This window comes from Rana temporaria, chromosome 3, assembly GCF_905171775.1.
Source record: "Rana temporaria chromosome 3, aRanTem1.1, whole genome shotgun sequence".
Lineage (NCBI taxonomy): Eukaryota > Metazoa > Chordata > Amphibia > Anura > Ranidae > Rana > Rana temporaria.
In genome coordinates, this window is record NC_053491.1 from 125,268,017 (window position 1) to 125,282,269 (window position 14,253).

General features: G+C 38.8%; 1 protein-coding gene across 26 annotated transcripts in view; it reads left to right on the plus strand.

Moving 5' to 3' along the window:
• Nucleotides 1-14,253, plus strand: part of CELF2 (CUGBP Elav-like family member 2) — a 702,444-nt gene that overhangs the window by 679,057 nt on the left and 9,134 nt on the right. For 18 of the 26 annotated variants that reach the window (XM_040343368.1, XM_040343357.1, XM_040343359.1 and 15 more), the window contains 3 exons: nt 3,525-3,653; nt 6,371-6,568; nt 13,929-14,072. In XM_040343368.1, the coding sequence (XP_040199302.1) occupies nt 3,525-3,653; nt 6,371-6,568; nt 13,929-14,072 (471 nt within the window). The remainder of the gene's footprint in view (nt 1-3,524; nt 3,654-6,370; nt 6,569-13,928; nt 14,073-14,253) is intronic. The other 8 variants (XM_040343358.1, XM_040343379.1, XM_040343382.1 and 5 more) reach the window with 3 other exon arrangements.

Consider the following 14,253-nt stretch of genomic DNA (forward strand, 5'->3'; position numbering starts at 1 on the left):
ATATTTTTGCCTAATTCATTATCCCATCTATTTAATAGTGGGTTGGTTATTATGATTATTATACAGGATTTATATAGTGCAACAGTTTGCACAGCGCTTTACAATGTTAGGGAAAACAATACAGTTACAATTCAATTCAATACAGAAGAAATCAGAGGGTCCTACTTGTTAGAGATATATTACAGATATATTTTTTCCTAAAATATTGATATTTTTGCATTTTCCTGTGCGTTTTACAAAATATTTGGGGTTGTCATTAGTGTCATCAAGTGAACTGTCACAGAATAGTATACTGTATCTACACTGGAGCAAGGAGCAGTAGATTGCAGACCTAATGTGTTACACCCACTGCATGCATGCAATGCAGAATATCCACTCAGTAAATGCAGCAAAAAGCACCATAAGGTTTGGTGCCCTGGCTTTTTGTATCTGGAGAATTATAAAAAAAACTACCCACAGTAGATATTAGTAAAGTGAGTGTGTGTTTACAACTTCAAGAAGCAGGCAAGCCAGCTGCATTATACTCTAAAACTAAACCTGGGGATCTAAGATCAATAAATCCACCACACAACATTTTAAAATGTTTCTCTCTGAAAGAAAATATCACTGTATTAGCCATTGTTCATATATATATATATATATATATATATATATATATATATATATATATATTAACTAAACAGTTCAATTGTATTCTGGTAAGAAGACCATTATTTCTAGGAGTTAACTGAGGGATGAGTATTTATATACAGATTATTATTAACAAATCAATACATTAAATACTTTCCAACCCATAACAAGAAAAGATATGGTAAAAAAGTGAACAGACACTTTTTCCTTAATATTTTAGTTAACAGTTTGAAATGTAAAAAAAAAGAAAAAAGAAAAGAAAAAGTTGTTACGATGCTATAAGAAGACCCAGGAGCAAGGGAAAATCTGCTTTCCGAGTAGATAGAGGTAGCTCTATTAAAGTCTGCCTTTTATGGTACTTGAAGGGCAAGACAATGATAAAAACTGGAAGATGAAACAAGTGCCTAGCTTTAGCTTCATATTCTCTGTGAACGGAACCTCTGGTTTCACGTTGTCAGAAGGGAGCCATGCTTTATTATGATATTACATTTTTCTGCTGTGCTAGCACCTCTCTTTCACACATTCTCATTTCAGTTTGTTCAAATGTTTTGCGGGTATGATTCCTTGTACAATGTGTTTTGTACAATGAATCTTGGCCCAGATTAGTACGTCTGCCAGTTGCCTGGTTAACACATTCAAGGCTGTAAAGCTGAAAATAATACATTATGGATCTTTACCTTTTTTAATGCGGAACAGCTTTTGTCTGGAAACCAAGGAAACCTACTACAGGGAATACGTCTCCAACACAGCAAAGAGATTTGGACTTATTACATTAAATTATGCACAGGATGTTTTGCTAACAGTGTTAGCTTCCCCTGTTCTGCATAGTGATCTAACTAAACAGAATGGAGTACACGAGTCTCCAACTGCCTTTATCAAACATTTTTTTGCTCCAGTGTACTTTTGTGTAGCTGTGTCACATTTATGGGATATAATCACAAAGAGAAGGTGCTTAAAGATCTGTCTCAGTCCATTTGTCTAATTGTTGTTCAAACCATGTGGCAAATATATACAAAAAGCAAGGTGAGAAAAGAAGCAACTAAACCAGTCTTTAAAATGTACTGTATGTACAGCCAATTGTTTTTTTTTTAAACAGAGAGTAGGTAAGAGCCAGAGCCCCTGTCATGTTTTTATTGTTGTTTGGGTTCCACCACCAGGTAGATTTATCCTGGTGAACATTGTCATCAAAATAGAAAGTAATGAGAAATCCCAAATTTTGGAGATGGGACCAGGACAGGAGGCAGGGGTAAATCTTCCATTGGGGACACCCCTGCTGATGACAACTGTCTAAGAAGTGAATTCCCCTCACTTATTTGTGTTTCTTTAGAACCAGAAGTAAATTGACATTTCCCCAAGAGGCCACTTACAGTAAAACAATAAACTGACCAAGGTTAACACTAGGGACGAGCCAAACACACCTGGGTTCAACTCATGGAGGTTCAGCTGAACAAAGTTCATATTACAAATTTAAACCCCATTAAAGTCAATGGGAGTGGAATCGGGAAAAAAAAGTGCATAGGGGCTTGACACCGCCCCAGGGGACATGAACCAATGCAAAAGAAAAACAACAATTTCGAAGGGAGCAGTGAATTTAAAGTACAACATTAGAATCCAATACTACTGTTAAAAAAACAGTTTGGGGGGATCCCCTAATCCTGTATGTGAAGTAGTGCATCTCTACCATGTAAACAAAGTAGCATAGCAAAAGCGGCATTCACAAAGAAAAAGTTCAGTTGCAGTTTCCCTCTAAGCTTCCTTTAGTTTGTAAATAAAGCATACAATTCATATCAGACCCCCATATGCATTATTTACAAAGTAAAAGAAATTGGAGGAAAATTTAATTAACAGCTTTTCTTCTATATGTCCCTTTAGCTATACATGTTTAAAAAACATCTGGTACACTTTTTAAAGGTGAACCCTGGGGAAAACACCTTGAGCAAAACAAAAAAACCCACGTTGCCCTAAAAATCTAGGTTAAAGGTTCCCCCATTTATAAAAATAGATCAAAATTCCAGCACTGCAGATCCACCGTCAATCATTATAAAGCACACCGCCAATCGGCATAGGAAAAAAAATGATACACCTGCTCATGCCACACATGACAGTTCTCCAGGGCTAACCTTAGATTTATTTACAAGGGCCAGAGATGTGATGATATTACTAAACGAATATAGTTATGGCCATATGCACAAGCCACTGTAAGTGCCCTTTACAACCACTGAAAGAGAGAAGCTGTCATTTAGAATAGCAGCTCCCCACAAAAAAAACAGCCAAGGTGTCGGTCAGAACACCCATCTATCCAAAATGTGAACAAAAATGTTTTGGCTGCAACCACAGCGCAGACTATCTTTACATTTAGGTTCATACATAATAGTTACATAGTTATATAGTTAGTCAGGTTGAAAAAAGACACAAGTCCATCTAGTTCAACCATAAAAATAAAAAATAGCGTACAATCCCATATACCCAATTCTATACCCACAGTTGACCCAGAGGAAGGTGAAAAACCCCAGCAGAGCATGCTCCAATTTACTACAGCAGGGGAAAAAAATCCTTCCTGATCCCCCGAGAGGCAATCAGATTTTTCCTGGGTCAACTTTACCTATAAACCCATACAACATGAGCAGTAACAGTGACACATTTCCTTTATAGCAATAACAATTCACCTGAAAGCTTGTTATATATAAATGTGAAGTAAACCCCAGTAAAAAATTGAGGTTTTATCTAGTAAAGTATCACTTTTCATTTTCACCTATTCTTAGAATATAAGAGAATTGATGCTATGCCATTCCCATTTGCATTTCTAAGGTTTTCAACAATCTGTGCCTGTAGGTTTGTCTTTTTGATTATTTGCAGGACCCTATTAATTTAAACATTTTGATTTGTAATTCTAGTGGCTGGATCAACTAATTCATCTGCTGGAGCTGCCATGAATTCTTTGACCTCTCTCGGCACTCTACAGGGATTGGCTGGAGCCACAGTGGGATTGAATAATATTAATGCACTAGCAGGTACCGTAAACAGTGAGTATTTAGTGCTGTGGTGGATGGCATTTTCATTGGATTTTTTATATTAGCATTATTAATATTAGTGTGTAAGAATAAATAAAAAACTGTTATGTATTGCAAATACTGTACAGTTGGAAGAAAGTAGGTGAACCCTTTTGGAATTATATGGATTTCTGCACAAATTGGTCATAAAATGTGATCTGATCTTCATCTAAGTCACAACAATAGACAATCACAGTGTGTTTAAACTATTAACACACAAAGAATTAAATGTTACCATGTTTTTATTGAGCACACCATGTAAACATTTACAGTGCAGGTGGAAAAAGTATGTGAACCCCTAGGCTAATGACATCTCCAAGAGCTAATTGGAGCGAGGTGTCAGCCAACTGGAGTCCAATCTATGAGATGAGATTGGAGGTGTTGGTTACCGCTGCCCTGACCTATAAAAACACACACCAGTTCTGGGTTTGCTTTTCACAAGAAGAATTGCCTGATGTGAATAATGCCTCACACAAAAGAGCTCTCAGAAGCCCTACGATTAAGAATTGTTGACTTGCATAAAGCTGTAAAGGGTTATAAAAGTATCTCCAAAAGCCTTGCTGTTCATCAGTCCACGGTAAGACAAATTGTCTATAAATGGAGAAAGTTCTTTCAACACTGCTGTTACTCTCCCTCGAAGTGACCGTCCTGTAAAGATGACTGCAAGAGCACAGCGCAGACTGTTCAATGAGGTGAAGAAGAATCCTAGAGCGTCAGCTAAAGACTTACAAAAGTCTCTGGCATATGCTAACATCCCTGTTAGCGAATCTACGATATGTAAAACACTAAACAAGAATGGATTTCATGGGAGGATACCACAGAGGAAGCCACTGTTGTCCAAAAAAACATTGCTGCATGTTTACAGTTTGCACAAGAGTACCTGGATGTTCCACAGCAGTACTGGCAAAATATTCTGTGGACAGATGAAACCAAAGATGAGTTGTTTGGAAGAAACACACAACACTATGTGTGGAGAAAAAGAGGCACAGCACACCAACATCAAAACCTCATCCCAACTCTGAAGTATGGTGGTTGGGACATCATGGTTTGGGGCTTCTTTGCTGCGTTAGGGCCTAGACGAATTGCTATCATCGAAGGAAAAATGAATTCCCAAGTTTATCAAGACATTTTGCAGGAGAACTTAAGGCTAAAGCTCAACAGAAGATGGGTGTTGCAACAGGACAATTACCCAAAGCATAGAAGTAAATAAACAGAATAGCTTAAACAGAAGAAAATACGCCTTCTGGAGTGACCCAGTCAGAGTCCTGACCTCAACACGATTGAGATGCTGTGGCATGACCTCAAGAAAGCGATTTACACCAGACATCCCAAGAATATTGCTGAACTGAAACAGTTCTGTAAAGAGGAATGGTCAAGAATTACTCCTGTGCGCGTCTGATCTGTATCTATAGAAAACGTTTGGTTGAAGTTATTGCTGCTAAAGGAGGTTCAACCAGTTATTAAATCCAATGGTTCACATACTTTTTCCACCTGCACTCTGAATGTTTACATAGTGTGCTCATTTAATTCTTTGTGTGTTATTAGTTTAAGCAGAATGTGATTGTCTATTGTTGTGACTTAGATGAAGATCAGATCAAATTTTATGACCAATTTGTGCAGAAATCCATATCATTCCAAAGGGGTTCACATACAAATTTCCATGCATAGTGAGCATTGCCTGATGATCTATTGATCTTCCGCTTCCTGTATAGTAACCACAATTTTAATTTTGTGTTGAGATCAGTGCAGTTACACTGTGAAAATGGTAATCTTAGTTGGACATGTTGCTTTATATGGCTACTATGTTAGGGTCCTTTCACACGAGCAGACCGTTTGTCCGTTCATTACAAGTCCGTTAACGGACTTGTAATGAATCCCTATGGGAACGCGTCCGTTAGCGGATGGAGCATCCGCTAGCGTCCGTGTCAGTCGGGATCCGCTTTTCCGAACGGAAGAAACCCTATTTTTCTTCCGTTTGGCGGAACGGACCGGATGCAGACGGACATACGGTCCGTCTGCATCCGGTCCCCCATAGGGGACAGCGGAGCAGAGACAGGGCGGTCCCTGCACTGTGTGCGGGGACCGCCCTATCCGCCGACAGCTCAGCGAAGATTCCCGCTGAGCTTTGGCGGACACACGGAGCGGACCCAGAAACGGTCCGCTCCGTGTGAAAGAGCCCTAAATGACAAACAAATTGAAACACCAAAGCAATAAAAACTTGACAGAGGTTCTAAACCCCTGACACTATCCCAAAACAAGGCATAACATCAATTTTAAAAAATGGGGCTATTTTTGACATACACTTTAAAAAAAATTAGCTAGATATAGAAAAAATTAAGCACATCCTAGTCTTGAAATATAAAGTATATGATGTTTCTATATTTTTGTTATTTATATACTTTTTGTTCATAGTTTTGTTCTGTATAATAGTTTGCATGGTTCTGTTTAAGAAAACAATGTCAAATGTAGTCAAGTTGCACCACCCAATTTGTAGATACATGCATGCATTTAAGTATTAGCACCCACCATTGTTTTTAAGTCCTTTTGTATTAGTTTTTACTTGGTGTGGTCATCATTATTATTGCATGCAGTGCAGTCGTTTTTGGTGTAAATGGTATTGGTCAATATTTATAGAGAGCACTAATGAACAAGTGCAATTTCTTTTCTCTATTGTTGGGTTTTTTGTAAAGTTGCTCAAATGCTCTCAGGTATGGCTGCTTTGAATGGAGGACTCGGCGCAACAGGCTTGACGAACGGCACAGCCGGTACAATGGATGCCCTCACCCAGGCTTACTCAGGAATTCAGCAGTATGCTGCCGCGGCACTGCCAACACTTTACAGTCAAAGTTTGCTACAGCAGCAGAGTGCTGCAGGCAGTCAGAAGGAAGGTAAGACTTTCTAAAGAACTTAGCATTGTAAATTGCTTTATCCAAACTGTGGCTTAAGAGAATGCTGCATAGGGAGATATTTGATTGATGGCTTCAAAGATGACTGAATTTTGATTAGATTTATTTTCAATCCACATCTCCTGAGAAAGATGACACTGTCATATTTATGGGCCCTTGTTGTGTAATAAGGACTTATTGTATATTTGGAGTCAGCATACAGTCCATCCAGTGGACTAGGCTAACTTTAAAATGACATTACCTACGTCCAATACATTTTTGCAGATTTAAGTCTTGGCTGGAGAAGCACAATTTTTCAAACTCTAATTGGCAAGAGACAACACATTACGGTATATAAGATCAGATTTTGAATGAGGACTTTATTTCATAGCATTATTCCTGATGCGATCACTTGAGATAAAAGTTTCCTGCTGTGTTTTCACCATTCCTGTCATTTTTAAATTAGTGATATGACAACTATTAACACATTAGAGACTGAAAGAGTTATTAATTCCCTAGTAACTTAGCACATTTCAACCTATCCTTCTGCAGCAGTGAAGGCAACATCCAAAATGTTGTTTTGTTTCTGCTATTTTATTACACCAGCTTATGAAATGCTTTGTAAGATTTTAAAATTAAACCTATTCATTAAAAAAATGTCAAACAGAATTTTCTAAAATGTTTAGACACGTTCATAGGAAAAATCAATTATTACAGTTTTATACCAAGCACTATTTCTCTAGATTTATTTATATAAGCATTTTTTATTATAGTCAACGAAGCCTCTGATGTCTGTCATTCTACAGTGTAGTTAAAGATTATATGCAAGATATGCAGATATATATACAAGACAATATATGATAATAATTATTTACATTAGATGGGAGTAGCATAAAAGCAAACCTTTCACTCTAATAGCATGAGTATAGCAATGTCCTAATAATTTGGATACAGAATATTAATATCATATAAAACAGTTGGTCAGCAAGTCACGCACACCTAGACTTAATGATCCACCACTGCGCTCATGCAAAAGATTTTCCCTAGAGCTGCCACTTGAAATAGATAAAATTGTAAATGTATTCTAAATGAATAAAATAGTGGCGCCAAACTCACAATACTAACGTGAAACACCTAAAATAATTAATAATGAATCCAATAACACCCAGTAAGAGTGAAGACTGATATAATTACAAAAAAAATATTAGTGTATAATATAGTGAAACAAATCCAATTCAAGTCCATAAAGAGTGATTAACTTCAAGTGATTTTATTCATTTAGAATACATTTACAATATTAATATCATAGCAGTGAAAAAGGTGTCCTTACAGAAATAGTTGAGCTTATTTACTTAAAGTGATGGTAAAGTGTTTTTTTTCCTCTAAAAATAACAAACATACTTACCTGATCTGTGCAATGGTTTTGCACAGAGCAGCCTGGATCCTTCTCTTCTCAGGTCCCTCTTCGGATCTCCTGGCCTCTCCTTCCCATTGGGTGCCCCCACAGCAAGCAGCTTGCTATGGGGACACCTGAGCCGAGAAACAGCTACCTGTGTCCATTCAGACATGGGGCCCTAGTTCGGCTCTGCCCCCTCTTTATCCTTATTTGCTTACTGACTTTGATTGACAGCAGCGGGAGCCTATGGCACCGCTGCTGTGTCTCAGCCAATCAAAAGGAGAGTACTGGATGACCGAGGAACTCATGGACATTGCTGGAGAGTGATGGGGCTCAAGTAAGTATTAGGGGAAGAGGACTGGGGTGGCTGCTGCACACACAGGTTTTTTTTATCTTAATGCATTGCATTAAGATAAAAAAAACTTCTGTCTTTACAACCATTTTAAATTGAGCATTGACTAAAGAGTAGAGAACATTCACACAATAAATTGTGTGAATATTGATTTTAATTATCCAAACATGTGCAGAGGAAAAAAGTAAAAGCAATTAGCTTTTCTTATGATTGCATTACTGAAGTGAATATCCACAAAATGTATTGTGTGAAGATTCTCAACGTTTTTAGTAAATCGGCCTCAATTTTTGGAAATCAGGGGCTCTCATAGCTTGGGTCCCATTCATTCTGTCCTTGGGTATGGGTACAAATTATCAATACGGTATGGCTCTGATGAAGCATAATGGCAAAACTGTAATGTGATGTGATACAATCTTCAAGAATGTATTAGACAAGGTCCAATTTTTATTTCCGTTATGTGCTTCTGGGTATCAATGACTAGGGTATTTGTTATTCATGGGTTGTCATTGTGGCAATCTGTGGATAAAGGAAAAATTAAAAGAAAGATATGTATTATTTTTTCTACATCAATATTTATTGGCTGTAATTACATTCTTATAATGTGCTTAAAAAAATTGTCATTCCACATTTATCTTTAGAAACTACAATCTCAGAACATGTATGGCAAGACATGTTCCTATATGAAGACAAGTTTTCCTTCGGAATTAATCTTAATATAGTTTTCTAGATAATATATTCAGATGATTTCAAACTGACTTCATTTATAGCTCCAAATTTTACATCTAGCTCACTGGTCTGTAGTTATCTGATTATATCATACCTTCACTTCTGTGTGGAGAGGCTAAATGTGTTTGTTGCCAGTCATCTAGAATTATTTCTGACAATAGTGACTGCTTGCACAGCTCTGGTAGTGGCGCTGAAAGGATATCTTTAGGCTGCTTTAATATCTTGGAATCTATACCATCTGATCCCATGGCCTCATCAACAGCTTTCCACTAGTGAAAGCAGTAACTAAACTTTCCATTCTAAATAAAAAAAAAATTGTTTAAGGTGCTTATTGTGGAATTTTTCAAACTATGTGGTTATCTAAGCTAATTTCTGGCTTTATTATTAGCACCAGGAAACTGACACATATTTACCAGGAAAACGTTTCATTGTATAGGTATTGCCTTTGTCTTTCCAATACGGAATAGATTTAGACACACACATTTGTATACAGTTTCTCTTGTTTATTAAAACTAGACCTTGAAGCAGAGAGAGCATAGGTAAAGCCCAATCAGCTATGCTCCGAACTCCCAGATGGAGACATAATGTAAATCAGGGGTCAGAAACCTTTTTCCACTTAAGCCCCTGTTCAGACTTGTGTGAGTTGATAACAAATGCGATGCATTAAAAAAAACTAGATTCCCATGTCATCCAAAAAGTAATTGTCTTCAATAACGGTCGTTCACATCTATGTGTTGCCATTCCTCAATGAATGCGATAATAAAAAGGGTATTGTGCGAGTTTACACCGTTACGTTGCAAATTTAGTCTCCATAGACATCAATGTAAATCGTTCTGGAATCGCATTGATGGTTCAGATACAGTATGTGCGAATTCCACCAAACCGGGAAGTACACAGGAAGTTAACACCTTTTTTTTAAATTAGACATTAACATGATTCCATTGGCTAGAACATCAATTGCAGCTGTGTCCAACTCCTGAAATTCACGGTAAAATTATGGTAAATTCACAGTAAATTCGCAGTAAATTCGCACCTCACACAGGACTAAAAAAGGGAACAAATTTGCAACATATAGCGCAGCAGTGTAAAACCAGCCTTAGGGCCGGATTTAATGTATGTGAATGCATGGAGGGCCACATTCACCTGAAGAATAAATGAAGATAATAATCTGGAACCATTTGCATTACGCAGCCCCTGCACTTCTGGACTCCTTTACATTACACAGCCCCACACCTCTGGACCCCTTTACATAACACAGCCCCCTCTGCATATTACACAGTAGCCCCTACCCCCCCCTCCTGCATATTACACATCCCTTCCATGTTATGCTTTAAAATTGTGCACATTCGTAGAATAGCAACAAACTACGGTACTTAAAAATCTCCATAGGCGACGCATTAATTTTTTTTTACAGGTTTACCTGTTTAGAGTTACAGAGGAGGTCTTGTGCTAGAATTATTCCTTTCGCTCTAATGATTGTGGAGATACCTCACATGTGTGGACCATAGGTTGCCGACCCCTGATGTAAATTATGACTTAGGCCTCGTACACACGACAGAGTTTCTCGGCTGAATTCGGCGAGAAACTCGGTCAGAGTCGTCTGTACACTTTTGGCCCGATGGAGCAGCCGAGGAACTCGTCGAGAAAATAGAGAACATGTTCTCAATTTTCTCGTTGTTCTATGGGAGAAGGCGGCCCGCCGAGCTCCTCGGCGGCTTCATCCCTGAACTCGACGTGTTTGGCACGTCGAGTTCCTCGGCCGTGTGTACGGGGCCTCATACTCTGACAAGCAATTATTATTTGGGTAAGCTGTGAGTGTTGGAGAAATTTAGCAGTCTGCTTTAAAGCCCAATGTAAATCAGCTAATACAAAGGTCCAACACTCTAGCTCTGACTTAGCAGGGAATGTACCAGACCTATGCAGAGTGACAACACTGCTTCCACAAAGAAAGAAAGATTGAATCTAAAAATTCTCCAATATACCCATGCGTCACTTCCAGTGGACAGTTATATTTCTCTTTAAACATCAAAGTTGGAGTGATAGCATCATTAGACACTAAAACAGCGTTTGATTCAGTGGAATGGGACTACCTTTTCTCTCTTCTGGTTAAGATGGGCTTTGGGCCAAAATTTCTCTCCTGGGTTAGGCTATTGTATAAGGATCCCCAGGCTAGTATCCGAGTAAATGGCCTTATATCAAACACCTTTCGGATCCACAGAGGGACGAGGCAGGGGTGCCCCCTGTCTCCTCTCTTGTTTGCCCTGGCTATCGAGCCACTGGCGGCTAAACTCAGGACGCATGGCTCAATTGGGGGGCTGCTGGCCGGGGATCTAGAGGAACGGGTGTCATTGTACGCGGATGACATGCTCCTGTATTTGGGAGACTCAGATGCGTCCTTATTGGCGGCGATGTCACTGATCCGGGAATTCGGAGATTTCTCTGGCTTCAGAATTAACTGGTCCAAATCAAACCTTTTTCCAGTGGATCCCCCAATCCAATCTATGGCTTCCTGTTCAGTGTCCTCTGGCGGTAGTCCCCCAGTTCAAATATTTGGCCATAACTGTTCGCCTACCGGTGACCTCATTTACAGAATTGAACTTGTGGCCTATCATTAAGTCCTTTAGTGACAGAATCCAGAAATGGAAAGACCTCCCACTCACGTTACTAGGTAGGACTAATCTCTTTAAAATGATTTTTTTGCCTAAATTCTTGTATGTGCTCTCGAATGCCCCGATTTATATCCCAAAAAAAAACGTTCCGCCACATTAACTCCCTGTTATCGTCCTTTCTGTGGGGAGCTGGAGTGGCCAGAGTATCCCTAGAACTCCTACAACTACCGGTGGGGAGAGGAGGTTTGGCGGTGCCTGATCTGCGCCTCTACTACCTGGCCTCGCAACTAGTCCATATTCATTGGCGCATGTTTCCACAGCTGAACAATGCTGCTGTATCGATCGAAGCAGCTATGGCAATGTCCTATGAAGCTTTATTGAACTTCTTCTTTAGGGGGGAGGTCCCTACGGTTGGGGGCAGAGAGATGCCTGGCACGGCCAAACGCATATTGGGGGTTTGTATAAAACATATAGCAGACACCCCTCTGCACCTTTCACCCACTGCCCCACTGTGGTTCAATCCCTGTTTGAGGGAGTTTTTCCATCTGGAGGATGGGTATAGGTGGGCAAAGTTTGGGCTCACATATCTCCACCAACTATATGATAATGGGGAACTAAAAACGTTTGCACAACTACGTAGGGAATTAGGCGTGCCCGACTCCTGGGCATTCCAGTACGTCAGGCTGAAGCATGCTGCTCATGCACAGTTTGGGACAGGACAAGTACTGCTTGAAAACTCTAAACTGGAAAAGCTCCTTGTTGCTTCTGAACACACCAAGTTGATCTCTACCTACTATAGTTCACTCATGGATAGAATAAACCCAAGGGAAAAGAAACTTAGAGAAAGGTGGACCAATATTATACCGGAACTTACGGAGAAACAGTGGGAGGAGGTGTTGACCTCTTATACACCCACGGTTATCTCTGCTAGAGATAAAATGATACAACTTGGATATCTGCATCAAATGTACTATACTCCGGTAAGGCTCTATAAAATGGGGAGGAAAGATAATCCCACTTGTCATAAATGTTTAATAAATGAGGGTACGTTTATGCACATGGTCTGGGATTGTAATAGAATACAGCCTTTATGGTCACAGGTGACCCAGTTTATTGCTGACACGTTCGACTTGCCGAATATCTGTAGTCCATTGTTGGGACTCCTTGGCGTTATTGAGGATGAGGTGATGAGCAATAATATACGTACATTGCTAAGATTACTGTTTTATTATGTTAGGAAGCTAATTGCTCTCAACTGGATTAAGAGGGAACATCTCACATTAGCTGCCTGGAAAGGCCTTGTTAATGCAAACGTCACACTCTATAAAATGACCTATGAATCCAGGGGCTGTCCTAAGAAATTTACTAAAGTTTGGAGACGTTGGATTGATTCTAAAGATACGGTACAAAGTGACAATTGAGAAGATTTTATTTCTTTGTTATTATCTGATGAGTAATTGATATGACATGGGAGAGGGGAATGTAAGGGATTCAGTGAATAACAGCACACAGCGCAAGCAGGTTCGGAGGACGTTACCTCCGTGGTTAGATGACGTTTGGGTATTATGTTTGAATGTTTTTTTATATATAAAGTTTAGTCTGTTAGGCTGGTAGGTTTTGTATGACCGCACAAGATGCCTGATAAGACACTTTGGTTCTATTTAAAAAAAAAACGGCCATTTGTACTAAAGAACGTATTGAGTCCAGAATTAGACGGAGGGCAGAGTTTTCTATTAGATATACCCTGATATGTTTTTTTATATGCCTATGACTGTACTTTGTCTACAACCTCTCATGTCCTGTATGTACGTTTGGCAAATAAAATCTTTTCAAAAAAGGGTCCTGTAAAAAAAACAAAAAAAAAAAACATCAAAGTTGGAGATCTACATTACAACTTGTGTAGCCTTTCCCTCCTGTCTACTACTCCTACCTCTTGTGATGTTTATTTTTTCAGCTCATTTTTTATTTTTTTGTCTTTTCTTATTCCTTTCTTTTCTTTTCCCTCCTTCTCTTTTGCCCCTTTTATTTCTTCTTTATTGTATCTTTAATAGATAGAGCATACATAAATAGACAGAAGACATCCATTCTAACTAGTTATTTTCAGATAATATTGACAGCTCCATTGGCAATAGCATGCAATTATCCATTTGAACAATATTTTAAAAGTTGATACGTGATTAAACTAATAAATAACAATCCCAGAATGATATAGGTCACTCTGCTTCAGGGTTACTATTTTATAAATATACTAAAGTGAAGTTATTTGTATTTTATCTGAAGGTCCAGAAGGTGCAAATCTCTTCATTTACCATCTACCACAAGAGTTTGGTGACCAGGACATTCTTCAGATGTTTATGCCATTTGGAAATGTTATCTCTGCTAAAGTCTTCATTGACAAACAGACCAATCTAAGCAAGTGCTTTGGTAAGTAAAAAGACATTATGATGCTAGCAGTTGAAATACATTACAATTTGAATTAAAATGCTTCATGTTTTAGGTGTATTTTAGGCCCCGTACACACGACCAGTTTCCTCGGCAGAATTCAGCTTCCGACCGAGTTTCTGGCTGAATTCTGCCGAGAAACCCGGCCGTGTGTACACTTTCG